The 24428-nt window shown below is 41.9% G+C and overlaps 3 protein-coding genes across 3 annotated transcripts; all 3 read right to left on the bottom strand.

Moving 5' to 3' along the window:
* Positions 1–1435: 1435 nt before the first annotated feature.
* LOC138690615 (poly(A) polymerase gamma-like) lies at positions 1436–5291 on the bottom strand. Its single transcript, XM_069810671.1, has 4 exons — positions 5188–5291; positions 2736–2857; positions 2474–2643; positions 1436–1553 (listed from the first exon to the last, which is right to left on the bottom strand). Exons 1-4 carry the CDS (start codon positions 5279–5281, stop codon positions 1436–1438), a joined length of 504 nt encoding a protein of 167 aa, XP_069666772.1. The 5' UTR covers positions 5282–5291.
* Positions 5292–5628: 337 nt separating this feature from the next.
* Positions 5629–15427, bottom strand: LOC138690416 (poly(A) polymerase gamma-like). Its single transcript, XM_069809361.1, has 13 exons — positions 14549–15427; positions 14406–14472; positions 13652–13733; positions 13460–13569; positions 12174–12227; positions 10993–11104; positions 10216–10305; positions 9446–9584; positions 9217–9289; positions 9011–9131; positions 8609–8693; positions 8147–8200; positions 5629–5756 (listed from the first exon to the last, which is right to left on the bottom strand). The coding sequence occupies exons 1-13, from the start codon at positions 14593–14595 to the stop codon at positions 5633–5635; spliced, it is 1158 nt and encodes a 385-aa protein (XP_069665462.1). The 5' UTR covers positions 14596–15427; the 3' UTR covers positions 5629–5632.
* A 4566-nt stretch (positions 15428–19993) lies between these two features.
* Positions 19994–24187, bottom strand: LOC138690614 (E3 ubiquitin-protein ligase RBBP6-like; the record flags this gene model as incomplete). Its single annotated transcript, XM_069810670.1, has 4 exons — positions 23516–24187; positions 21435–21631; positions 20559–20662; positions 19994–20113 (listed from the first exon to the last, which is right to left on the bottom strand). Coding segments are annotated over exons 1-4 (426 nt in total), but the record flags the coding sequence as incomplete, so codon positions are not given.
* Between the last annotated feature and the right edge of the window lie 241 nt (positions 24188–24428).

The following is a 24428-nucleotide window of genomic DNA, read 5'->3' as shown; positions in this document are numbered from 1 at the left end:
AACTCTTACAAGAATATATTTGGGAAATGAAGACTGAAAAAAGTTAAACTAAAAAGCATATTTTTGTTTACATCAATAAACGCGTAGAGTATTGATGTGAGGTAGTCTAGGCACTAGAAGAGTCCATTCAGCTTTTCAGTTAGCCCACTGAGTAAAACCCCTTCCCAATTACATCGTCTGTAGATCTGCTGCTGACATCTTCTGGATTGCCACCGCCTTTGAATGCTGAATCCTGGCCAGTTAACTAGAAGAACAGAACACACAGACTCAAAATTAATTGCTATACTGAAGTTACCTTCATATTTGAGTACAGCTTCCAGTCAACACATTAAACATATTAGTGGCCATTCTTAAAACAACATTTAGACAACACTACCCTTACCACACAGGAATCTCAAGCCTCGCAAGAAGTCGTACTACCCAAACCTTGAACTCTGTACCTGAAGTATTCAACAGTAGGTAACAGTTCTGCAAGCTGATTCTTTACAAGTGTCAAAATTGAGTTTTTTCTAGTTGTTCTGTGCCTCAAATCAGACGTCAAGCCACACAAACAGCTGTTTAAGGAGAGTTATGTATAGCAAGAAAACAAATCAAGCATTCATCAAAAGCCTCCACAAAAACAAGATTTAACAAGCAACTCCACACGGTCATTTCAGCAGTGGACAACCTGTTGAGTAGGCTGCTGATTTCTAAAGCAGCGAAACTATCAAGAGGCATTCAAAAATCATCTGCCAGAACAAGATTAGCTCATACATCCACATTTATAAGATTCATATCCTCTTCCTTTTGAGATTTGGGGTTTTTTTCTGAATTAAGAACTGCTTCCAGTTCATTGAGCAATCGGTCAGTGCAGTAATATACAAGTACAGTAGCATTTGGAGAGCCTGCCACCAGACCAAAAACAGTCACTAGTGCCAGATCTTGGGAAAAAAAGAATTGTTTAATAGCTATACAGTACGTTCAAGACAATTTCTCACACCTACATCCTAGTAAAACTAGCATTATGCTTAAATTTAGATTCCTGAATCCACTGGGGATGCATATATGCATTTCTTCTCAGTTATGTCATTCATTGCACATCAAGAATTAATTCTACTTCAAACCCTCCCTGGCCTAGCCCCCCTTCCTTACCTTTTCTCCGTCTGCTAGTGTTTTGGGGCGTTCTTCTGATGGAGGTGAATGAGGTCCTTCAGTGGTCACTGAATAAGGTCGTTTAGGTGCAGTGTTCTTAGGATCTGTAATTCGAGTCCCACTTAATTCGTGCTGTCCTTGGACAAAACGTGCTCCTGGTTGAGAAGCTGTGCTACGTCCTGGAATGGTGCTACCAACTGGAGGTCCCAATGTTCGTATTGCAACTGTAGCCTCCACTTCTGTAAGAGACACCGCGCTTCTAGAGTTCAGCCATGAAATTAAAGACTGCATTCCACCCACTACGTCAATACATACTTGAATCAGGAACAGGAATGGAGGGTCCCTTAGACACTGATGGCACAGCTACACGAGGTAGCTTCTCTCTCTTGTTAGCACCGTTAGATTTCTGGTACACAGCATTTCTGTAAGAGTCAGATGCTAGAGTTATAAAATGCTCGTTTGTAAAATACTATACATTTCCTTTCCAGAAAGCCCATGCAAGACACATGTCTATCTTCTTAGCTCATTGTCACAGCTCTACCAAACAACAAACTCACAGGCAATCTAGCACGAGATCTTCATTTTGCTGAACTTCAGACCGCAAATTTAAACTTCAGCGTTTTTTTTAGTCAGTCTCTATGTACTTGTACTGTCTTCCAGCTTAGTATATCCAGCACTCTGTACTGCTTTTCATGAATGTATCTGCTCTACCTATACAGGCATCCCATTTTATTTTATTTTTAATGCTACTCCTACAGTACCAAATGGTCTGAACACAGCAGGCATTACACATTTGGTACTCTTGGGCTATTACTCTCAAGATTACATATTCCTCCTGGGCTGAAGTAGCTCATGAACAAGCAGACCTCCCAGGAAGTGACACACACTTTTACTGCCCGAGTTCTCATACTGCTGCACCAAGGCAGCAGCAGCTCTAGTGTTGCTGTGATCAAGATCAGCACTTCAGCAGAACATCATACTGCTTGGCATTAACCATACTTTTTGTTAGAAGGAACAAAATTACCTACATAAAAAACACTCCGGCTTCAAGTTACACACTAGCCCAAGGGGATCTACATTCAAGACCAAATAATTCCTCCGGTATCCACTTCTCCTTTCTTCTGACATGTCTTCCTGTACATTAAAATCATTTTTTCAAGGATTTCTTTAACCTGCCTCCCCCCACGTGCCCAAAGGAGATGACAGCTTTGTTCCTGACGCCATTAGAGCCCTCCACATGCTTATGAACAACACAGATTCAAACAGGAAATCCTAGACCTCATTCACATCGCGAGTCAGTTAAAAAGCAGCTTCTTCACAGCTTTAAGGTTATGGTGCTAACCTTTCTCTCCCGGCTGTAGAGGTGTCCACTTTAGAAATCTTATGTAACAAAGAGGAATTATCTGGTGTTCTGGAGCCCGTGTCTCTGGAACTGTCCAAACAGCTTCCATCTGAAGAAGTCCTTTTGCGCTGAAGCCCACCAGCATTTTGACTAGTACCTGGCATGCTTTGCTGAAACAACAACATCAAAATAATGAAGTCTTCAAGTAATTATTAAAGCAAAAAAAAAAAATATTGCCAGAAGAGCCCAATTTTTATTATACCTTCTTTCTTTTCTGTAAGGTTTCTGCAGGCAAAAAATGGTGGAGGTGCCTTCTCTTCACATGAGCTGCCTCGATCTTCATACCTTCCTTTAGCACACTGAGGTAGTTAGCCTGGCTGTAAACTAACAGGAAATTTAGTGTTGTAGCTTAGTGGGAATGTTTGCGTTGGGTATTTGTCAAAGTTACACATGGTTTTGTTAGAAACAGCAAGCCTTGAAGTCTGCCCAGCCCAAACAAAGAACAAGAAGTTGTCTCAAGATGAAAGTGACCCCAGGTGCCCATTTCACATCCAGTACAGACCAGATACGTAACAGCTATTTTAAGTTCAAACATGCATTTATGTGCTCAGTTACAGCTGTGGTTTGCTAGTCATGCAGCTCACCTCTGAGCTGATTTTAACCTGAAGGAGATCATACTCCTTAACCCTTAGTTGTCTGGTTGAAGATAGATCTCGATGACTTTCTGAATCAACCCAATTGTGCTCAGCTGATGAGAGAACAGACACCTTACTCAAGATTCAGACTAGTTTTGTTTATTTGATATTTACAGTGGCGATTGTGCGTTTTTTTCCTAACAGTTCTGTAACATCATACAACTTTTCAGTAATTTAGGTGTTAAAACTCTACCTGTCCAAGACAGACTGGATTTGAAGGACATCTGACTTATCAGAACCACTACAATTTAAACCAGTTCTTCTTAAGTGCCTGCAAACAACCTTTCATGCAACTAAAAAACGCTATACTAGCACAGCAGTTTTTACAGAATTAAGGCACATTTAGACAAGTTTAACAAGCCTGTCGTGAGCATAGCTGGAAAGTCAGCTTACTAGCATACAGAGTGGGAATCAAAGGAAGGACATGCAACCCAAACAAAAAGGCTTACAACAAGTCTTTCTGCAGGAGATCTAGAAGTGAAATAAAAGCACAAATATGAACATTCACACCAGCAGGAACAGTTGCTTCAAAGTAAATTCAATAATGTTTTTATGGAAAAGTGAGATCAAGTTCATTTAACAAAAGCCTTCCAAACTGTGAGCCTTATACTCTTGAGCCCATCAACTTTGCCCTCTAAAAATATTCTCTCAAAGTCAAGGCACATGATAAAAGCTTTCTTGCACGTAACTACTGGTCACTCCCACATTTGCCAAAGGATATCACACCTCTCAAGAAATACCTTTTCTGGCCAATCTCTCTGCGTTCAAACCCTATATCTGAAACACATGATAGGCTGTGCTTCACTAAACTGAGAGCGCACAGCTCTGCTAATCAAGTCTGTGCACAGAAATACAGGATTTAACATTAGTTCTAGCCTCTCAGCAGTACACAAACCTTGTTGACGTGATTTACATTTGCCACAACATTCAAACACAGTGCCACTGGATGTAACGTACAAGACAAGCATCAGTTCGGGTAACAGTGCAAGTCTGAGGAAGTCACCCCACCTGGCCTGAAAGTCAGACAAGCGTTTTGATGCCTATTTTCTGTGCTTTTCTCATATCCCAAAGCGTGAGCTAAAAAGAAGGTCCGCTTTTACTGCATTTACTCATGTTGTCTGAGCAACACAACACACAGCTCACGCTGGTACCATGGAGAAATGTTTGTTTGCACTGATGAAGAGTTTAAAGGAGTGCACTGTTTAGAACTTTTTGTCCAAACACACTTGTCACTTCAGAAGAGTAACCCGATTTCCTTAGTTTGTCATTATGATAGCAAGGCATGAGCCTCACAGCACACGTGCACTTCTGAAAGGCACAAGAGCAGTCAGCTTGGGAAGAAGTAAACAGACTGTGGAAAAGACCTATACTTTCAGACGACTGCTCAGCCCCAACCCCCTTTATTCTAGCATTATCTAACAACGCTTGCGATATTACTTCATTTCTGCATCTATCAAAAGGAATAAAGTAAGATGAACATGGAGCTCGACGTGCAAGACTGCATGTCGTTACGATGCGACCACTCACTGCCTTTCAAAGTTCTGGGATGGTATCATACACAAACTGTTCTTTTGGAAACAATACTGTCAACAGGCATTCACAACTTATTTTAGAGCCTGATACAGTTAATTCCCACTTCCAAAGTTCAGCAACTGACAACTGCTTTTGACAAGTGTAGCTACACCCAGTAAATGGACATCTCTCTCCTGGCTTCACATCTGACTGTCCACTTCAGGAATCGCAGTTCCTTTCTGATCGTTTACCATGACCTGCAGAACTGTTATTTCACATATGGGATATGGTATATAGGACCGTAGTACACACTTTTGTTTCAAGGTGGACTTACATTGCCAAAGCGTCAAAATAGTATGTTTCTAAGGCTAATCTTCTACGTGTCACGCGCTACAGAAATAGCTAATAGCTAATACCAGAAGGAAGCACAATTCACTTTGCGAAGCAACTTGCACTAGAATAAAAAAATATGAAACCCTACGAGACTAGAGCAAAATAGAGGCTTACCTGTATCCTTGAATGACTGTATAACGCACGTTAAATCAACGTTAACACTTTCTGCATTTTCCACTTTCCTAAACACGATTCCAAGAAACCACATTGACACATATCCACTCCTAAAAAGACAGAGTCACAAATCTATCATTTATGCACAGATGCCAGTTATTTGGGTGCTAGTATCTACTCTCAAGAAGGGATTAAGCAAAACAGTTTAGTTGTACGCAGCAGCTAAAGACTGGAGTCAGCCCATACTCAAGTTCTCCGAGAACTCCTCTCTCAAGTTCTCCCTTCTTTAAAAAGATCCTACATGCTCAGAACCTTGCCCGTCACACCTCGTACCTACAAAACAGTAGGTACGTAACTGAGCATCTCTCACAGGTAAGCTGAGGTGAAGGAATATAAACAAGGTACAATACATCAGCCACACTTCAGTTCAGAAAAGTAATGAAACTCACTGTTTACAAAGTTCTTGGCTGCCAGGGAAAGACTGTGGCTTTACATGTGCAATAGATATAAATTCATTCCTCTCCAAGTTTCCAACCAGCACACGAATTTTAGATTCCACAAGGCCAATCCTGATAAGAACAAGAGACATTTACTCATTTTTGACTGTATCCAGCACAGTAGTTATATGCTTTCTTACAATACAATGCTAGTACAAAAATGCTAACCAGTCAGTAAGTAGTAAGTTTCATTCAGCTGAGCAGATACTAGATATTTATATCACACACACTGGAGCTGGAGATGTTTCCAGGGACACTGGAGCTTCAAAGTTTCCAAAGACAGAGGCAGTAAGTAAGTTTAACTTGTGCTCTTAACAGGTCAGACACAACACTTCAACATACAACCTGTGATGAAAATATCAACAAGAAGCAGATTCCCAGCACCTCTGGCTGCATTTTGAAGTGCAGCAAAACTTCTTTTTTACCCCAAAGACCAAGGAGAACAACCGTTTAGAAAAGGCTCGAGCACAACTCTTCCATTACACCTGAGTAAAGAAGCTATTCTTCCTGCAGATTGACCTGTGAAAAGAGTTTACCCTCTTCCAGCCAAACTGAAGAATACAGTTCCTTTAATAAACAAACGATCCAGTCAACACAGTCTCATCAGAGACTTACCCAAGAAATGTATCATGACCACAAAGGCTATTGAAGTACTGGCATTTTACCCTTCTACCTAAAACACTGCTACCCTTGAAAGCAGTCAGAACTCTGTACGTTCTTCACAAGTATCTTATGTTGATGAACAACAGAGATGTGCCATCTATTCCCAAATCCATTCAAGAGCTGGTGAACTAAACTTGTTCTTAGAGCAAACGGAAGCAGGTTTGTCTTCTGCTTTTCATTTTCCCAGATGCAAAACTAAGCCCCGTTTGCTGCCATTTCTGTCACTGCAAAAACGTCAGCTTTTACTGCAGCCAGAACTTTCCTCATCTTTATTGTGAGATACAATAAGCCTTCTTCACTTCAAACATGTCACATTAAAAACTATTTGGCTCTAAGCCCTCTGCCCATAACTCCTTGTTGCATACCTAACTGTGACTGACATCAAGCTGTAGCTGACACGATTTTTAAGTGAACAAATTAACAAGTTCAGGTAAGAGGTATTACCTACTAGAGCTATTTTTCAACAGGAAAGAAGATGTCTTTCAGAGGTAGCACAAGAATTAAATCATTTGCCTTAAACTGCAAGCCAAACCCTGAAGTATAACCAAAGTGTCCTCAGAACAGGGGTCTGGTACACACAGCTATTTTCCTTGCTTACTTGAGCAAGGCAGGCAAAGCACTCGTTTCTTCAGAATAAGAACACCACACACATTACAGTACCTTAATTCCTCACCGTTTCCCCTTATTTCAAGACTCACAGTTAGTCAGCCCATTCACACAGGTTCAACAAGTTATTATTGGCATGTCTCCCTTGAGACAGTGACAAATACCATGTCAGAAGCAGTCATGTTCTCTAACCACAGTTGAAGTGGTTCTCACATTACCTTTCACAAAGTAGATCAGCACTCCTGCAATTTACCTATCCACTACCAAGCATGCTGAGATGATCATTTCCAGCACTAAACACAAGATGCCTGAGCACACTACTAGATTAAAACTCAGTAAACACTATTTATCAGCATTCAGGTACTCTGTGCAGACGGTCAGGTTTCACCCCGATTAAACAGCCTTGTTTCACTTCACTGGAGAAAAGTAGGCTCTGGAACAGGCGGACTACCTAACCAGAGCAACTTAGCATTGAGTGCAATCTAGTCCTAAATTAAATATTACATCCAGTAAAAAAGCTATGAAACCAAGTCTTCTAAGGCTCTACAACAGTTGTCTTCAAAGTGTCGGGGGGGACGTACCCCAGGGGGTGCACAAGACAATCCACTGGGTCCAGGAAGAAAAGATTAGAGCTTCAGTAATGTGTACGTAACTTGCAAAGAAGTAGATATAGACCGCAACTATGTGTTCAAAAATGACTATTTTTGTTGTTGTTTTGCTCACAGGAGTGCACAAAAGTTTGGAGACCACTGCTCTGTAAGTCAGTAAAAGATCAAGCTCTCCAGTGTCCACTACGCATCTGATGACATCAAGTAATCCCCATTTACTTCAGTCTCTGCAACAAGGAACATCTTCCTAACTGAAGTAGCCTTGGGTAAGTAGTCTCCTTAGACTCCTGGCATCTGCTTCTCCAGATGACACAGAGCATAGGCACACTAACCCTCTTTGTTCCTTCTCATCATGACTTAGGTCTTTAGGTTAACTTCTTAAACAGCAAGATAACTTATGCTAACTTCCCTTCACAAGAAAGCTTTTAGTTTTGCTGAGGAACTGTCTACTTAACTCCGTACTGTATTCCATGCCTAGCTGCACAGTCAAATACTTTATTTTTGTGAACTGTATTAACCAAATGAAGCGCAACACTGAATTGAGCGTCAATGATGTATTGAACCCACACTCAAAGCAAGACTTACCACTCCAAGTGATGCTCTTTAGTAGAGGCACTAGCAGTCAGCACAATATAATGTCTAGAAGAAAAGAAAAAGTAACATCCTAGCTCAGGACTTGATATTCCTTCAAATGAAACCAAAACTGCCTTAAATGTATAGAAAATGACTTCCAGACAAGACACATTATATCCTGCAGGCAGCACAGTATTAACTGAAGAAAAACTGATTACATCCTTCAGAATTGCGTTCTGCTGCCTTCTGAGTATCAGAGCTGATTTTTTTTTAATAAAAACAGTGTCAGTGGCAAAACACAAACAGTTTTTCTATCTTCCCTCTACTTATCCTTACCAAAATTCCTATGACTACCTCCAGCTTCTGAAAAACAAACATATCAATGCCATCTCGTATTTCGACTGCAAGCTAAAACTCACTATGCTAACCAGTACGGCAATCATTTCAAGTTCAGGTAACAGATTTCATACATACTTGTATTTCTGAAAGAAGTCCAGTGGTTCAAAGAGCTTTGACCAGTCTGATTTTCCTTGGAGAATCTCATTCGTAACTGCAAGACCTACAATTAAGGTTGAAAACCTTACTACCATTTTGTTTTTAAGACTAGCAGAGCATGACAGAAACTTCATAAGAGAAAGGTTTTGAACAGTAATTGACAGATCAAAACGCAGGAATTCCCTTGACACAATACAGGCCTACTACAACAGTTCATTGTAAAACTGGTCCCTTGTTGCCTGCAACAGGTATACTTCCCAGAGAACTCTTCTGCCTAAAAGGGCACAACACCGCACGGAATATAACCAAGTCAGGTAACGTGGTTTCATATTGCAAGAATTACACCTTTTAAGCAGTTAATAAGCATGGAAAGAACTTTACCATGTCTGAACTCCTCCACCATTACCGCTCGCGTTGATGTGGATACGTTGTATGTAGAGTTCTGCTGCGGATAGGCTGGGGTGATGATAGGCATTACGTGGTATCGGTCTGATGGGTTCACCTGTGATGTTAAAACAATTGTGCTCGGCACCAGCAGCTTAGCTTAGAAGAAAGGTTAAAGGCTTCCAAATTCCATGTCTACATACCCTGGGGTCCCATACTGGTAAATTAAGATTGCTCTCTTCCTGTTGTTTCAGCAATACAGGTCTTGGCCACTCCCTAAACAAGAAAAGCCAGGAACTGACCGTCCATTTAAAACTCTGCCATGTAATTCAGGGTAGGACTGAATGGTGTTGGTCTAAATCTTACATAAAGAACCACCTCAGAAAGTGTTACTGCTTTACGCAAATCAAAATAGTCATAAATAGCTCTTACCATTCTGAAAAAACCAAGAAGAACTTGTTCATCAGAGTAGAAGCCAAAGCGTTTGGGTAGAGTTGACACGTTCTCGCTACTAGCACAGCACAGGAAACCCCACCAAGAAATCCCAGCACGTTGGAGTAAATGCCACGTCCTACAATGCAGACATTGTCCTTAGCCTGTAGTCTTCCCATGCCCAAGTATAGTCCTTCAAATTTACAGCACCACCTTCACAATCTATAGAATACCTAGCACCCTTCAGCCTCCAAGTCAGTTATTTTTGCAGTGCAATGAGGCCAAAACTGTTGGTCCTTACAGCGATGAGAAAAAGAATCGGTACCACACCACTTCCCAAAATACTGCTACTCTGAAATTTGCCTGCACTGCTACAGCTACTGCTTCACTCCAACTTCCCTTAAGAAGAAGGTTCTGCCATTCTTCTAGCACTTGCTCTAGTCACATGCGCAAACGGTATTTTCTTATTCCTTATCTATCAAGCTTTTATACCTCACTGGGCATTTTTATCCTTTCTAGTCAGGTTCCTGGTAAGCAATGCAGCACCTTGTCTTGTAGGCACTCCCCTCATCTCCCCACTCTACCCCCATTAAAAAAAACACAGAATCTACCCCACGGACAGTCCTTGAATCTAAACCAAAACACAGGTTTTGAACTAAAACCTGTTATCTAAACAGCTATCCAAAGATGAAGGACTTCTAACGCTATTGTTTTTTCAGCACGAGGTGCCTCTGAAAAGTTTAAAGATCACAAACAATCACATCACTCACGTTTTGCCCACAGTTTAACTGCACGGAGCGTGAGCCGGAAGTTCTCTTTATTTGGCACTAGGTGCAGTATTTCATCAGTAACTCTGCAGCCTGTAAGAAAAAACAGTTGAAGTACAGCACTTCCTGGTAGCAGGTACAAGTCAGTTCTGTGCTATACTGGATCAATAGCTTACAGTTTGTCCTGCAAGTCTATGAAAACAAGTTTGCATTACTTGCTTTGTATTACCTTAAAAATCAGAGGTTACACATAACCTTACAGACACATAACATAACAAATTAGAGGTCACACATTCAGTATCACCTCAGGCAACTGGTGCCCCCAACAGCTTTTTCATACTTTAGACCACAGCCAACAATTTTCAATAAGGCCCTTCTACAGGATTCCGAAAGCTAGGTTTCTTTCAACAGCCAGGAACAATTAAACCAGTCCGTGTTAAACAGTGAGCAACTTCGGCTTCAGGTATTTTAAATATCCTTTTTTTTTTTTAATGAACTACCACACATTCTTCTCTATCAAGTGCTCTACCTATTCATCTGAAGCAGTTTCTGTGGCAAACTGGAACACCACACACACCCCAGTCAAAGAAACATGAAACACAGGTCTATCTAAACACACAACTTGAAACAGCTAAATCTAAGCCCACTCGCCACCTCCTCAGATCTCAAGTATACAGGGGATCAGTTTCTGCATCCTGTACAGAAACTTGGGGTGTGTAACGTGCATTCCATACCAACTTTAGTAACATTTTCTTGTTAAAGATGTGCAAATATGCTTACCATTTAAGCTCCGTATACATCTTATATCCAGGCTTCTGAGACACGAGTTGTCTCTGAGATCAAGATTATCAGCAACAGTTGGCACAGACAGTCTTGCAAACACGAGATCAATCTTAAGAGGAAAAAAGTGCCAACCGTTAGAATGCCCCGCAGTCTGCAAACAGCACACTGGTGGGGGACAGTTCCTCAAGTCTAAAAAGAGTGGTTAACATTTGTATTTAGAATTATGTGACTATAGATACATCTCCCAAGAGATTTATTTGCCAGAAGACTCAATGTAATTTCTAGAAGTTCCCAATTTTATTTACAAAGCCTTCACTGCATCACCCCTTTCTTTTTAAGCCAGGGAAAGGAAGAGGGCATTTTAAGTTGGAAAAGATTACTCTAGACTTAGAGTTTCAATCAAAAGGGAACTTAAAATTATTCACAGAATTAAGACTTAAGTTCAGTCACCTCAACTATCCTTCAGCAAAGGAGAGAGCATTTCCTTTATGCAGTAAGCCCTTTTGATCCTGAAGTATCTGGATTTTAGTACAGTCTGAGGCAAGAAGATTATCCTGTGAAAGTCTGTACCAGATAAAGGCCACAAAAAGGTCACTGAATAAATCTCTTCGTGATAGTGATACCAAGCAGTAACTTGCTTAGGTACTACAGCAGGCAGGTCTTGATTCATTGTATAGGATGTATTCAAGATAGCTGGATTCCTGCAGCTGACAAACCTAGGCGGGAGGCAAATGAGTACTTTCACTTTCCCTTTTCCAGATTGTTTGTCCCATGACCACTTCATTTTGGATTTGCAGCAAAACATTTAGTCTGCTCACATGATTCGTACAGTGAACTACACTGTACACATCCCTCTGTAGGTACCTAGCTTGGCAGAGCTAAGAAGACTTAGCAAGGACACCGCCTCTGCTCCCACTCTGCACGATCCTAGGGATAAATGCTATTCAAGCAGGCTACCCTGGTCTACAGCACAGGCCTAGAAAAAGATGTCCCTGATGCTCCCATGCCTGCTAGGCTCCCTAGGGGCTTATTTTCCTATAAGCTCCCGTTCTACTGCAATGTCTTCTCCTCGGATACGTTGCGGTCCAATATAGCACAGTCACAGCTCCCTGGAAAAGTTATCCTATTCCAAAGCAAGAAAAAATTTACCCACTTAAAAAAAATAAACAAATGCTTACCTCAATGCCATCAAACTCAAACTTGACAACTGGTACATATGCATCTTCAACTGCCTGGAAAGGAGAGGATAACTGTGTAAGAAAACATGGTTTGCTACTTTAATGTTTCTCCTGAACTACGACCAAATGCAGAATTTACACTGCTAACTACTCAGTATAAAGACTGAGTTGCTTCCAAACCAAAAGAATTGTTCCTAAGCTGCAAGCAGTATAGCAAGCACTAAGATGGTATAATACTAGCTTTAACAAGTTATTTAGCCAAGAGATTCGGAGGCTGATCATGTATTGTAATGAACAAACAGTGCACAATGAGCCATCAGCATCAGAGGTTGTAAGGTACTTACCTTGGTGGTGAGGAAGAAAAGCAAGAGATTTTTGTAGCTATCTTACTACTGGTTAACATCCAGAGAAAGCGAGGAAATTCTGTCCGCGTTTGACAGCACGCGCTAGCCTCCTGTATTTTTATTTTCTACCATGCCTGAGATGCTATCAGCTACCTTATGGGACAGTTTTCAATTTTGTAGACCACTTGTCAGAAAGGTGCCACAGCCCACTGAGTCTGTCTTCGGTCACCTAAACAAAGGCTCATTAGCTATGCATATGAAGTCTTTCAAAATGTCTGCACAAGGAAGACCAGGCAGAGAGAAACACTTCTCAGGAGTTCGGTTCTATACGCAAGGTACACAACATGTGCACCAGAGGGTCATTTTACAAGGCAGTTTTGTATAGTCACAGCACAGCTCCTATTGACTTTATGCAAAGCTGACTGTGCGTCTCTTCTACAAAGTCTCAGGCTGAGTAGCCAGAGAAGAACAGGACCAGAGAAGAATGAATTAGAGGTCCTAAAGTACACCCAGAGGAACACCATGGCAAAGGTACTGACAGAAACCTTTCCACATCACATTCAACTTCCTTAGCTCTCAGGCTGCCCCTTCCTCTACCTGCATGCAGTTACCTTCTTGCCAAGCCCCTTGCTACAGCTAAGATGAAAGCAAGGCTCCTAGGGACAACCTTGCTTTTGGATACTATAGCCCACTCATTCCCAAACCATGGGTAGGGGAGAAGTGAACCACAGAGATTCTCATTGGACGTACAGTCATTGGGGAAGGGAACCAAAAGCTTGACTTCAACACTTTCCTGCTGCGTAGACAGTATTTTACAAGGGGCTCAGAAACAAGTCCCTCTTTAATTTTGGTCTGTAAGACAATCACTACCAATAGGAGTCTTTAACAGGAATATTCTTATTGTCGGAGTTGCACAATCTATCAAGGAGAGAGCTTGCTTACTCTTAGCTTTTTTATTTCCTCCTGACGTTTTAGTTTTTCAAAGAACGACTGAAAGAAATCCGATCTTTCTACATGTCTAGGAGCAACACAAGCCACATCTATGTCAGCACCTGCAAAGAGATGCCATTTCTTCTGTTACTGTTGGAAGACACTTTCAAACATTACAACTATGACCAGACAACAAAAGTTTACCTTTAGTGTGTACTCCAAGCCTGTAAGAACCAAACGTAAATATTTTGCCACCACCATTTGCTACTACTGAAGGGGGAAGATTCTGTGGGTAGAAGAGAAAGAGTTTTCTGGAGAACAGAAGATACACGTTGACCTACGTGCAAGTTTAACTAGCATATAAGTTACTTAGGAAGACTACAACAGCCTCCATAAACAATGTCTTCTCCCTCCCATACCGAGTTGTTAGTCTAATAGACTGATACTGTTTTTCTGAAGGGAGTGCTTGCAACTCACAAACAACAGCAACAAAAAAGGTGAGTAATGTAGCAGTCGCTTCATCAATTTAAACAAATTAAGACCTATTATCAGTCTTCCCTGCAGCAGACCCACGTAAATTAACACCATCTAAGAGCCATACCAAAGGCAAGTCTAGAGTAATAATTTCAAACTAGATTGAGTGCTGTAGGCTGTCTGGGGCAAGTTTACTGCCCAGTTACCATCTATCTCCCCCCACAATGTCTTGTTTCAGCTTTGTTAACCGCTACAAGTCAACTGATAGAGCCACTTCACAAATTTGTTCAGTGCCCCAAGGACTTGAAGGTCTTCATCTGAAGTATCTTTTATACATTATTTCAATGGCTCTTACTACAGATCTCCTTGATACTTAAGAAGGAAGTTAAATGTTGAACTTTAGCATAAATCCTAGTTAGTATCGCCTTTGGAAGAAACAAAAAGGCTTCAGCTGTTTTGATAAGGACCTATCAAAAAACCTTACCTTGCTCTCACCAAGTTCTGAAATCCATTCTTTGACCAAGTGATTCAGTCTACCAAGAACGACCAGCCTGTAAAGAAAACTCATGTTAAGTTTGCCCTAAAAAAACCCCCAGGACATTAACAAATTTTACAGTCTTGTTATACCTGTGATTCAGTTCTTCCTCCTCTTCAAATACCCCCAATGCTTTCATCGCTTCAAGCAGCTTCTGAGTATGAATGGAATCTATATCCGTAGGAGGAGCCAAGCTAATTGCAGAAGTAATTCCATAGTGCCTTGGAGGCTGGTTCTGCAGCCTAGGAGTACTGGGGGAGAAAATAAAATACCAAAGACTCCACAAAACAAAAAAACAAAAACCAGCAAAACAACCACCACCACCTTACTGCAAAACACCCTTCCGCTTACAGGTTTCCAAATCAGCTTCTGCCCTTTTGCCCAGCATTAACATAAATGAGGGAAAAAAGATCCTGCTTATGGTTTTTAGATAATTTGACCTAACTTAGAAACTACGTCTTTAAAAAGCACTTGTGGATATAAGAAAAGATCCAAGTTGCTACCATCTGAAGACAGCGTATTTGCATTGCGCTAGACAGTTAGAACTGATCGCCAGGAAATGAAAAGGTTTGAAATCCACTAAGGGTGACACTACGTACAGCACAAGTTTTGGACACATTTCAGTTTCACAGCACTTTTGAGTTAAGGTTATTCCCATCAGCTTCCTGATCACATTAAACAAGACAATTTAACACTGGCTTCTTTTAGTTCAATGTATTTGCTGTGCTTCTACTGATTCTGAAAGGACATTATAGTTGATTGCAGAGCAAGGACAAAGTGGTCTGTTAAACAGAGTTGTTGCAGTAAATTCAGCATTACCTTGGTTTTGTCTATGGAAGAGGATGAAGGAAAACATCAACCAATCTGCAGCTAATGTTGCTAGCAGAGCCTTGTGCTCTTAACACAGCGTTCCATTTTTATAGCTCAGAGGCTTAGCTCTACATACATCTGGTTTAATCTAAATCCAAGAGATGTACGCAGAGCAGCACAAGTTAAGCTCTGTTTGTAGAAGGCGCTCAAATCTGCTTTAGCTAGCTCACTGCCCAGTTAGGCAGAGCATTACCAGCTGAAACCAGGAGAGAGAAAGGAGTGGCACAGGAGGTAAGAACTGTACTTAATGGATCAAGGGTCTCTACAGAAACACTAGTAGCAAAAGGGGACACACATTAAAAAGGTCTACAACTCATCGTGCTTGTCAAAGAGTCCATATCCAGACCCTAAGGCTACAGGGATTAATGATGGCATTATTCAAACCGGCTATTTTCCTACTTCACAAATGGACAGCTCCAAATCTTAGCTGGGTTAGTCAAGAGACGCTTAGAACTATTTAAGGTATCTGACCCACTTTGGCTGGAATGGGATGAGGAAATGCTCAAAGGACAGCCTCAACACTTGATTTTAAAAAGATAGCTTATTACAACTCCTTATTTCTAATTGTTGCCTTTACTCTGCCACTGAGGGAAGATGGATTTCTCTCTCGCAGAGTAGCTTTGTCCAACTAGAGACATAGCTTTTAGTCACCTAGTGGGCTCCCCCACCCCCCTTCTCTATGAGCTCATTTTTCAAACTTTTTTCTAGGCCTTTTCCAAAAAGCTGGAGGGGGTGGGGGGTGGTATTAGGACTGTAGTCCTATTAACTAGTCTCCCCAGTCAGAACGGCTGTTTACTTTCAAGTGTAACTAGGCCCTGACCTAATTTGCCTTGCCTTGTTTATAGGCATTGTCAACTTCCACTTCATAAGCAAAAATATTCCTAATGCGTATTTTCCTTCTTATGATACCATTTTCATAACAAATACAGAAGGAAAGCCTATGTTTAATTGCTGTGCATTACATCTAAATTAAAACGCCTACAGCAGCAACTTCCTACATGCTTTACGTATTACTTGCAGCGTACAACTTGCACTTCAGAAAGTTTGCACAACACAAGAATGGCTTCTAGACTTTGCTAGCATCCAAGATCTTTCCAGCGTACAGAAGGCCACCACCTAGCTGCCTTTCATTGCTCCATTCTTCCTACAGAGGCTATAATTAGAGACTGACATAAAGGACAATATCAATGAGATATATCTGATATTATGAAGAGCCAATTCTTTTAGTCAATAGTAGATATTTTACAGCTGCTTGCATGTATTACTGAAAATTTGATCTCACACCTTAAAAGTTGAGGAAAATGGCACTTGGAAAGTTTTACTGAGAGAGTGACTTATGCCCAATAGAATTCGTTCCCCTTTTAGAATTAATTAAATAAATAATTAAAGACATAAAACCTTCCTTCTCTCTCTCTCAACTGTACCAGGCTGCCAGGCATATACAAAGAAGAGATCTTATGGGACAAAGTAGCATACGTGGCATACTACCTATTCCTCCACCAGCCTTCTGTTTAAATGAGAAGTCTGTGGCAGTTTAATATTTTGCCAACTCTTGCTATGATTTGTCCACCATAGGGAACACCTCCAACATACTTCTGTTGCGAGAGATCCCAATTTTGTACAAGAAGTTCAACTGATTTGTTCCAAGGTTCGTCGCTCCTTTATAGCTTCACAAAGCTGCGAGCCATTTCTCCTGCATACTCCGAGAGACAACGGATAAGTTTACACTATTACAGTTCAGGGAGTTGCCTTCAGCCATCAGGGCGGTGTAGGAGCCTTCACCGTGAATGCGTCTCTCCCACTCATGAGGTTGGCTTGCCTCCAGCCAGGTAGAAATGTATCACTCCAGCCTTTTCCACCCTCACCACTTGGGAGGAGGAATGACTGCAAATTAGCTCCTGAACCCCCAAAATTGATAGCACAAACCAAACCAAACCAAAAAACCCCCAAGCAACAAACCAACCAAACCCAACCAACCAAGAAAACCCCCAAACCCCATGACCTTCACTGAAGTAAAACCACCTACACCTCCCATTCCTACCACACAAACTCATGCTAAAAATAGCCTGCAGACACCTGCTGGCAAGCTAAAGCACCTTGTTCCCGACGACAGCATTCAGAGAAAGCCACCTTTTTTTCTGCCTTGAAGCTGGGTTGGTAGCCCGAGAGCAGCACCCAGCCGCAGGCCGTTACGAGCTTATGGTGACAACGCAGTGCCGAGACACGCACAGAGAACCTTACGCATAACTACGTTAAAACCAGGGGCTCTGACAAATTTTTCTAACCTAAATGATTCTATGACTGTAGGGTTCAATTATATGGAACTTAGTTACTGGGCCTGAAAGTAGCTCATGGTCGCAAGAGCGTTCCAGACACCTTTAGAAGGCCTTGAACAGAATAAACAAGAAGATAGAAGAAGAAACATCCCAATTAGAAGAACACAGGTGCACATTCCACGATAAAGGGAACTTGGCACCAACAACCTCAATCCAGGGGCTTATCTTGGCCAACTGGACTGAGACAAGTTTCTCATGCTCTAGTTAATATAGCCAATTATGTCCTGTGTTTATGCGCGTGTACAGAGCGAGTATAACTAACTGTATCTTATGTTTATACGCGTGGACAGTATCGATATAACCAATCACATTTTATGTTTGTGCGCGTGGACACCAAATGCTTGCATGCAGCAGCCAATCAAAGCTTCTAAACAACTTAGAGAATTGTATAAGAATGATCAGCTAGGCTCAATAAACTGGCGACTTTAATCATCATATTGGTGTTCTATCGTCCGGGCCCCGCATGGAATAACCCTAAACCCTACATATGACTCTATAAAGGAGGTGCTTGTCTCGTTGGGTTGGTATTTGAATGAGCCGTTGGTACTGCTGTTGGTACCCAACCTGATGACAGGTTTGCAGGAGATGGGGGATATCCTGGAGGGGGGACAGTGTACCCAGCAGACGGAGGCTGACCAGGTGGAAACTGAGGAGGAAACGGGCTTGGTGGTAGCCCCGGTGGAAGAGGAAGCGCATGGGGTGCTGGAGGATACACGGAAGGTGGAGGCACAGGCACAAAGACTGGTGTTGATGCTGGTAGTGTTGGGGCCCGAGTCCTTTGGGTACGTTCACTGTTCGGGCGGCCTCGATTTGAGCTTCTAAAGAAACCCCCACACATGCGTCACAGTTTGTTACTCTCTCTCCCCCCATTTTAAAGAGGAAAGCCAATGAAGCGGGAGCGTGGTGGCAAGCACTTCTTGTTCTCAACTGAAGCCTTTTTCTCCCTGCTCTCTGTTCATTTGAGACTACACTCATTTCTTGACCCTCCTACTAGCCTTCCACATCCTCACCCCCAACACTTCCCTCAGTCTGCTCTCCTCAGACTCAGCTTTGCGACTGTGGATGGAGGCTGCCCAGGCTTAAAAGAGACTCCCATCTCGCACGTGCCAACACTTCACGCTTCTGATCTGCAAAGTACTGCACGGATAGTAACTCATCTTCTCCCAAGCTTCTTTTATCTTCTTCCACGCACGCTTCCTACGTTGTTGCCTCACCATGATGTATTTGGCCTGCTCTTGTCCCCAACCTGTTATTCTCCTGCTTACTCAATTGGAGATTTTAGACAATCTGTGGGATGGATCCTGGGGTTTGTTTCGATTTATCTTAAGATTTTATAAACACAGGGCACCCTTACAATCTATCTATCTATAACACATATATACCAAAAGGAAGGACTGACCTGACCCTGCAATCACAGATAAAACAGACTCCTGAGAGAAAGCAGCTTGGCTATTTGGGCTGACTACATTGAAGACATTCCAAATGGTCATAACAGAACAGCGTTGACTTTTCCAAGAATTTGCTCAATCAGCATCAACTAAGTTGTTAGAAAAAAAGAATGTTGGAGGCTGACTCCTACTGGGAAATCAATTTCTACAGCCCTGTTCAGCCAGTAACCAAAAGGGTGGCTTTCCACCTGATCCTTTAATTGTATTTAATTTTGATAGGTAATTCTGGTTTCCTCAAAAAGACTTCCTTTGTCAGAGTCCTCTTCTCAATCAGGTCCTGGAGGTTTATTTTAAATAATTTCACTGCAAGCACAGATCCCCCTTCTTAAAGCCAGTTCAAATTAGGCCATTGAAAAATTAACGAGCGCTTGTATTCTCCACAACTATCTGTGCATACTTACTGCATTATGAATCAGCTGTTGCAGAAGTTAAGTGCTACGGCCTCGTTTAACAGCTTACAAGTAGTAATACGTTGAATTTCTGTAGAATACTTACAGTTCCCAGCCTGGTCTGCCACCCGCTGAGCCAATTGTACTGCCTCTCCCCGGATGACCTTTTGGAGTGGAGAGAGGAAAAAGCAAAAAATCCCATTCAGTTGATCTGAAGATAATTTTTTGAAAGGAATTCTAAAGTTACAGTTCCTTACCAGTGGTGGGTATTGACTGTCCTTGGGGGCCCAGACAACTTGCTAACGCTGCTTGTCTTCGCACAGGAACCCGACAGCCCTTGTGAATAAACGCAGACAGTTGGAAAAGAAGCTCTACTACAATATAAGAATCACTGCATATGTTGAAATAAAGCTTACCTTCTCTTCCAACAAACTGCTGATTGACAGAGAGGAAGATGTAGATGGTTCAGCGGCACTCACCAGAACAGCAGGAGGTGTAACAGTCATGAGTGGTGGTGGAGGCGGTGGCGGCTGCTGCTGCCGCCACTGCTGCTGCCGAATCTGCTGATGGAGCCTTTTTGTGTAGCCAGTTCCACTTCTGAAGTTGTTCACAGCCTAGAGGCAGAAAAGCATTTACAAGAAGGTATGATGAAACTTCAGCAGATATACAAACAAAAGCCTTCACAGAGGAAAATTACTCGTGTATTCCTGTAAATGCCATCAATCCTAAAAGAAACCAACATACAGATGTATGAACACGTCACATTGAACACTGATACTAATGACCGGTAGCTCAGAGGACCTGAATTTAAAGTACTTCAGCGTTAACGCCAAATGTGAAAGCGAGGCAATCGTGTTCAGTAAGAGCGGGACCTGAATTTGCCAGATCGTCTCTAAAGAGTCGTAAGCTTCTGTGACAGCAACAAATAGTGTATTTGAAAAGTCAATTTAGCCTTATTCAATTACGCCTTGCTTAAGGAGATGTAAATTAATATTTTCTTCCCTTTCCGCTTTTTACAAATAGCCTTTTCTTACAAGCACTTTATGTAAAACTCGTTACCTGGCGTAGGCACTTGTTGGGAATTAAAGCATCGGGCGAAATATCTGTCTCCTGACACGTTGGGCATATATGGTCCTCAGATTCCAGTAATGCTGTTCTAATACCTGTGTAGAATTAGAATAATCAAAATAGCATTTAGCCAAACTAAGGAAGTTTTGGGGGTTCTCACCAATCATAAAGACATGTATATGATTAATGGGTGAATATGGTCTTGAACTGAGAGCGTGAAGCTATAAATGTTCAATAGTGTAAAAAATTTCTAGTATGCAGCAAATAACTATACAGTTTTGTATTTCACCATTGGAACATCTGAAGATGTAGCGTAGGCTGTGTCTTGATGTTGCAACTAGTCTTTTTCCCCACTATCTAGTACAGCGAGAAGTCCCCAACCTCAAGGTTAATGAACAAAATGCATTTCAAAAAAAAACATTAGTAGGTTCAAAAAACCATTAGGAGGTTCGAGTTCTGAAGGTTTTAACCAACTCTCCCGTGGAGAAGAATGTGGATTAAATGCCTAACTATCCGTTTGTTGCAGAGCACTGTAACTCACCAGAGTTGGCTATATAATTTTGTATGAGACAAAGGGCTGTGGACAAACTAAAAGCATTCAGTATCTAATACTGTAATCCCCTGCACAATTAGCCACTCTCCTCATACGCATCCTTCCGCTTGTAAAGAAGACTTAACTAGGTACCTAAAAAGGGGAAAAGGCTTCCTGGCTTTTTTCGCCCTTGATACCAGAAGAGCCCTTTCCTGTTCAGGGTATACTTCAGCATAAAATAGAACTGGTAACAAAGTAATTTTGTTCCCTCCTCTTTCTGCTTTCAGAAAATCAGATGCGAGTCTACAATTAACAAACATGGGAGTAACACTTACATTTGTCACAATAACTGTTGCCACAGCAGGGAATAACAGCTGCATCAGTCATTATGTCCTTACAGATGAGACATGACAACTCCTCTGGAACAGGAGCGTCTGAGGTGGAGGAAGAGGAGGAGGAGGAGGAGGAAGAAGAGGACGGCTCCTCTGGTAAAAAGGGAGGCTTCTCCATCCTTCCTCTAGCATAAGCTTCCCTGGAGGAGGGGTGGGGAAGGAAAAAGAAACGAGTTAAAGATGGGTAGAGGAAAACTTTTCCAAGCTTTGCATTTTCTCAAAGCAAGAGAAGAGATGGAATTCTTCTCGCTCCACATTAGCCTCCTAAAAGGTAGGCGCTTAGTTTAAACTACTTTTCTATAGCCACAACACTAGAAGAGGGAGGGAGGAACAATCTTCCTTCTGCAGAACTCTCCCATTCATTGGATCAACTCAGAAAGAAGCTCGGACTAGAAAAATAATCTTTGCACAGCTAGAAAGCAGGTGAAATGAATCCCACCTCTCCTTTGCCAGAGGATGCATGTAAATTGCAGGCTCAGCATTAACGTTAGTCTCCGAGCAATTACATTTTATAAAAGCAAGAAGTCTATGTTACAGCTTCTACAGAAGGAGATCCATGACGGAAAACCAGAAGTGCTACCATGGTCATTTTAAAACAGCCACTCCTGTCAGCACACGGCAGTATTTTCTCACTGTATAGCAACAGGAAAACTTCAGTCTGTTTCACACATGGGATTTCAGAAAAGTCAGAGGGGGAGGAAATCTCAGTCCAACAGCCATCTGTTAAACTTGGCAAGAAGCCTTTGAAACATAAAACAGAAGCAAAATGAGCTTTCAAAGAGAACAAATCCACTGTAAACGCTACTGAAATGTTTTGCAGAAACACAGATTCTTGGCATACCACAACTTGAACCAAATTCCAGGGACACGAACAGTAGGACCACCCTCTTCTAACATTAGAAAGCATCACAGATTTTAAGGTTAAGATACAATGACAGTGCTTCCTCCCCTGTAACGACAGATGCTGGCCAACTCGGTGGCATTGCCACTCAGATATTTATGCGTGGTTTCTCTCGTTCGCTTTTTGGTCAGTCCACTTAATTCCACACTTACGCTTTCATAGTTGGTACTGCATAGTTTCCAGTGTTTGTCAGCATAGCACCCTTTGTATCGGGTACCTCTAGCACAGAACTCCTTGGAATTCCTGTGCTCTTTTTCATTCTGGCAACAGACTCAAAATTGGTGTCCTCTTCAGAAAAGAAATGCAGACGTACCTCAAGACCCACACTTAAAATGACTTTCCAGTGATTATTTTAAGCAGCAAAAGCCTTTAACCCTCTCCTTTTACCTAGCGTAAGGGATGCTCAACTGAAATACTTATTCTCCTAAACAAATATAGCCAGGATGTTCCAAAGGCTTGAGCAGGGTTTTCAACTCAAGCGACATTCTTTGGCTTAACTTCAGGTTCCTTAAGGGTGACATGTCCCTTAGCTCACCATCCACTCAGAGAAGAGACACAAACCCGCTGCTCCTCCTCCACAGCGCAGTTCAGAGACACTAATTCGGTGCTCTGAATCACTCACTGCAGATACCTACATTCACTGTCCATACACGTGAAGTTTGAACTCGGACCTCACGCATATACCCTCAGTGACTACGCTTAAATGGCATCAATACTCAACCAGGGACTTAGTGCAATTAAAACACGCAAATATTCAATAGATGGGGCAGAGAGAAATGTCTTGGGTTTGTACAAAATAATAAAAACTGTGAACTGCCATTAAAAAGAGTGGAAAACAGAAACATTTCCACTAATACTGAAAGATATAAAAACATGCATGAAAGTTCACCCAGGAAGACCTATGGATATATTGAATGTCTACAACCTAGGAAAAAGAAAATTTCACACTTATAATTCCAGCTTCCCCTGGAATTTTGAAGGCCTCTGCAACATTGCCATACAACCTCTGCATTTCACCCCGACAGAAACAAGTCTTAATATGAGTATCCATGTATTTGTTACGTAACTGCCAAGGTAAAACAATTAAAAACTAAGTAACACCACAAGTCCCCCACAATCGTACCCCATTTGTCGGGCGGTTCTTTATGTAGTGGCCACGTTTTCTGCAACGAAAGCAAGCAGATGATGGCAGAGGCGGACCCGAGGGTTTCTTCGGGTAACTAAATGGTCTGGGGGAAAAAAACAAAGAGGTAGGCATGTGTCTCTCTTGTTAAAACAAACATCTCTGCAATTTTTCCACAATCTGCAAAGATCAGATTGGACACAATCAACACTTACTTGACTGGATCGTATTCACAGCAGGACCCTATCTTCAAAGCTTCTATTTCACCTTCTTCGGAAGCACTGGCTTCAGCCGCACTGGCAGTCTGTTTAACAGGCAATTATTTGACATGCACATTAGAAACACATTTAAGCCCACACAGCCAAAGACAACACCGCTCACCCGATCCTGCAAAGAGCAGCACAACGCTAGCTGAGGTTGCATGAAAACAGTGGCTTACTGTCCTGAAGATGTTCTGGGGAGTCCTTACACCACTACAGGGTGTATATGTGCCTCTTAACCTACTTGAAAAGAGCATTCGAGGGCACTCAAAACCTTAGGCTCTCTTTGGGCCTCACATAAAGACTTGTGTAACCAATCCAGTTTTCTTCCAAGCAGGCTCAGGCCACATCCACCAAAAATTACCCTGTCCGGTATTTTTAAGCTGCTTTTTAAGCTCCAGACGAGCTGAACGAGAAGGCATCCACTGCACATTTAATTGAGAAAGATGTACGCAAGGATCCTTATTTACATTTTGCAGCATTAAAAGGACACACAGCTTAAAGAGTCGGGGAAGCTGCTTTTGCTGGCGGAAATTCAGCTTCTGACACAGAAGCATCATTCAGCCTTCAGGCGCACAAGCTCTCTTAAATCCTTCACAGAGCTGATGGGGATAGGCACACCTTGCATCCCTGAATACCTGGGTCTGGGAAAA

The sequence above is a fragment of the Haliaeetus albicilla genome, chromosome 22 (assembly GCF_947461875.1).
Source record: "Haliaeetus albicilla chromosome 22, bHalAlb1.1, whole genome shotgun sequence".
Lineage (NCBI taxonomy): Eukaryota > Metazoa > Chordata > Aves > Accipitriformes > Accipitridae > Haliaeetus > Haliaeetus albicilla.
This window is presented reverse-complemented; position numbering and strand designations above follow the sequence as displayed.

Bases quoted from the DNA above. Each gene is read 5' to 3' on its own strand.
- LOC138690615 (XM_069810671.1), bottom strand. From the start codon at position 5,281: ATGTGGTTTCTTGGAATCGTGTTTAGGAAAGTGGAAAATGCAGAAAGT. The intron at 2,858-5,187 runs GTAAGCCTCTAT...ATTTCCTGTTAG, and splicing joins ACAGTCATTCAAGGATACAG to TTTACAGCCAGGCTAACTAC. The intron at 1,554-2,473 runs GTTAGCACCATA...TGACTCTTACAG, and splicing joins TCTACAGCCGGGAGAGAAAG to AAATGCTGTGTACCAGAAAT.
- LOC138690416 (XM_069809361.1), bottom strand. From the start codon at position 14,595: ATGAAAGCATTGGGGGTATTTGAAGAGGAGGAAGAACTGAATCACAG. The intron at 10,306-10,992 runs GTAAGCATATTT...TTTTTCTTACAG, and splicing joins ATGTATACGGAGCTTAAATG to GCTGCAGAGTTACTGATGAA. The intron at 8,201-8,608 runs GTATGTATGAAA...CTTTTCTTCTAG, and splicing joins GACTTCTTTCAGAAATACAA to ACATTATATTGTGCTGACTG.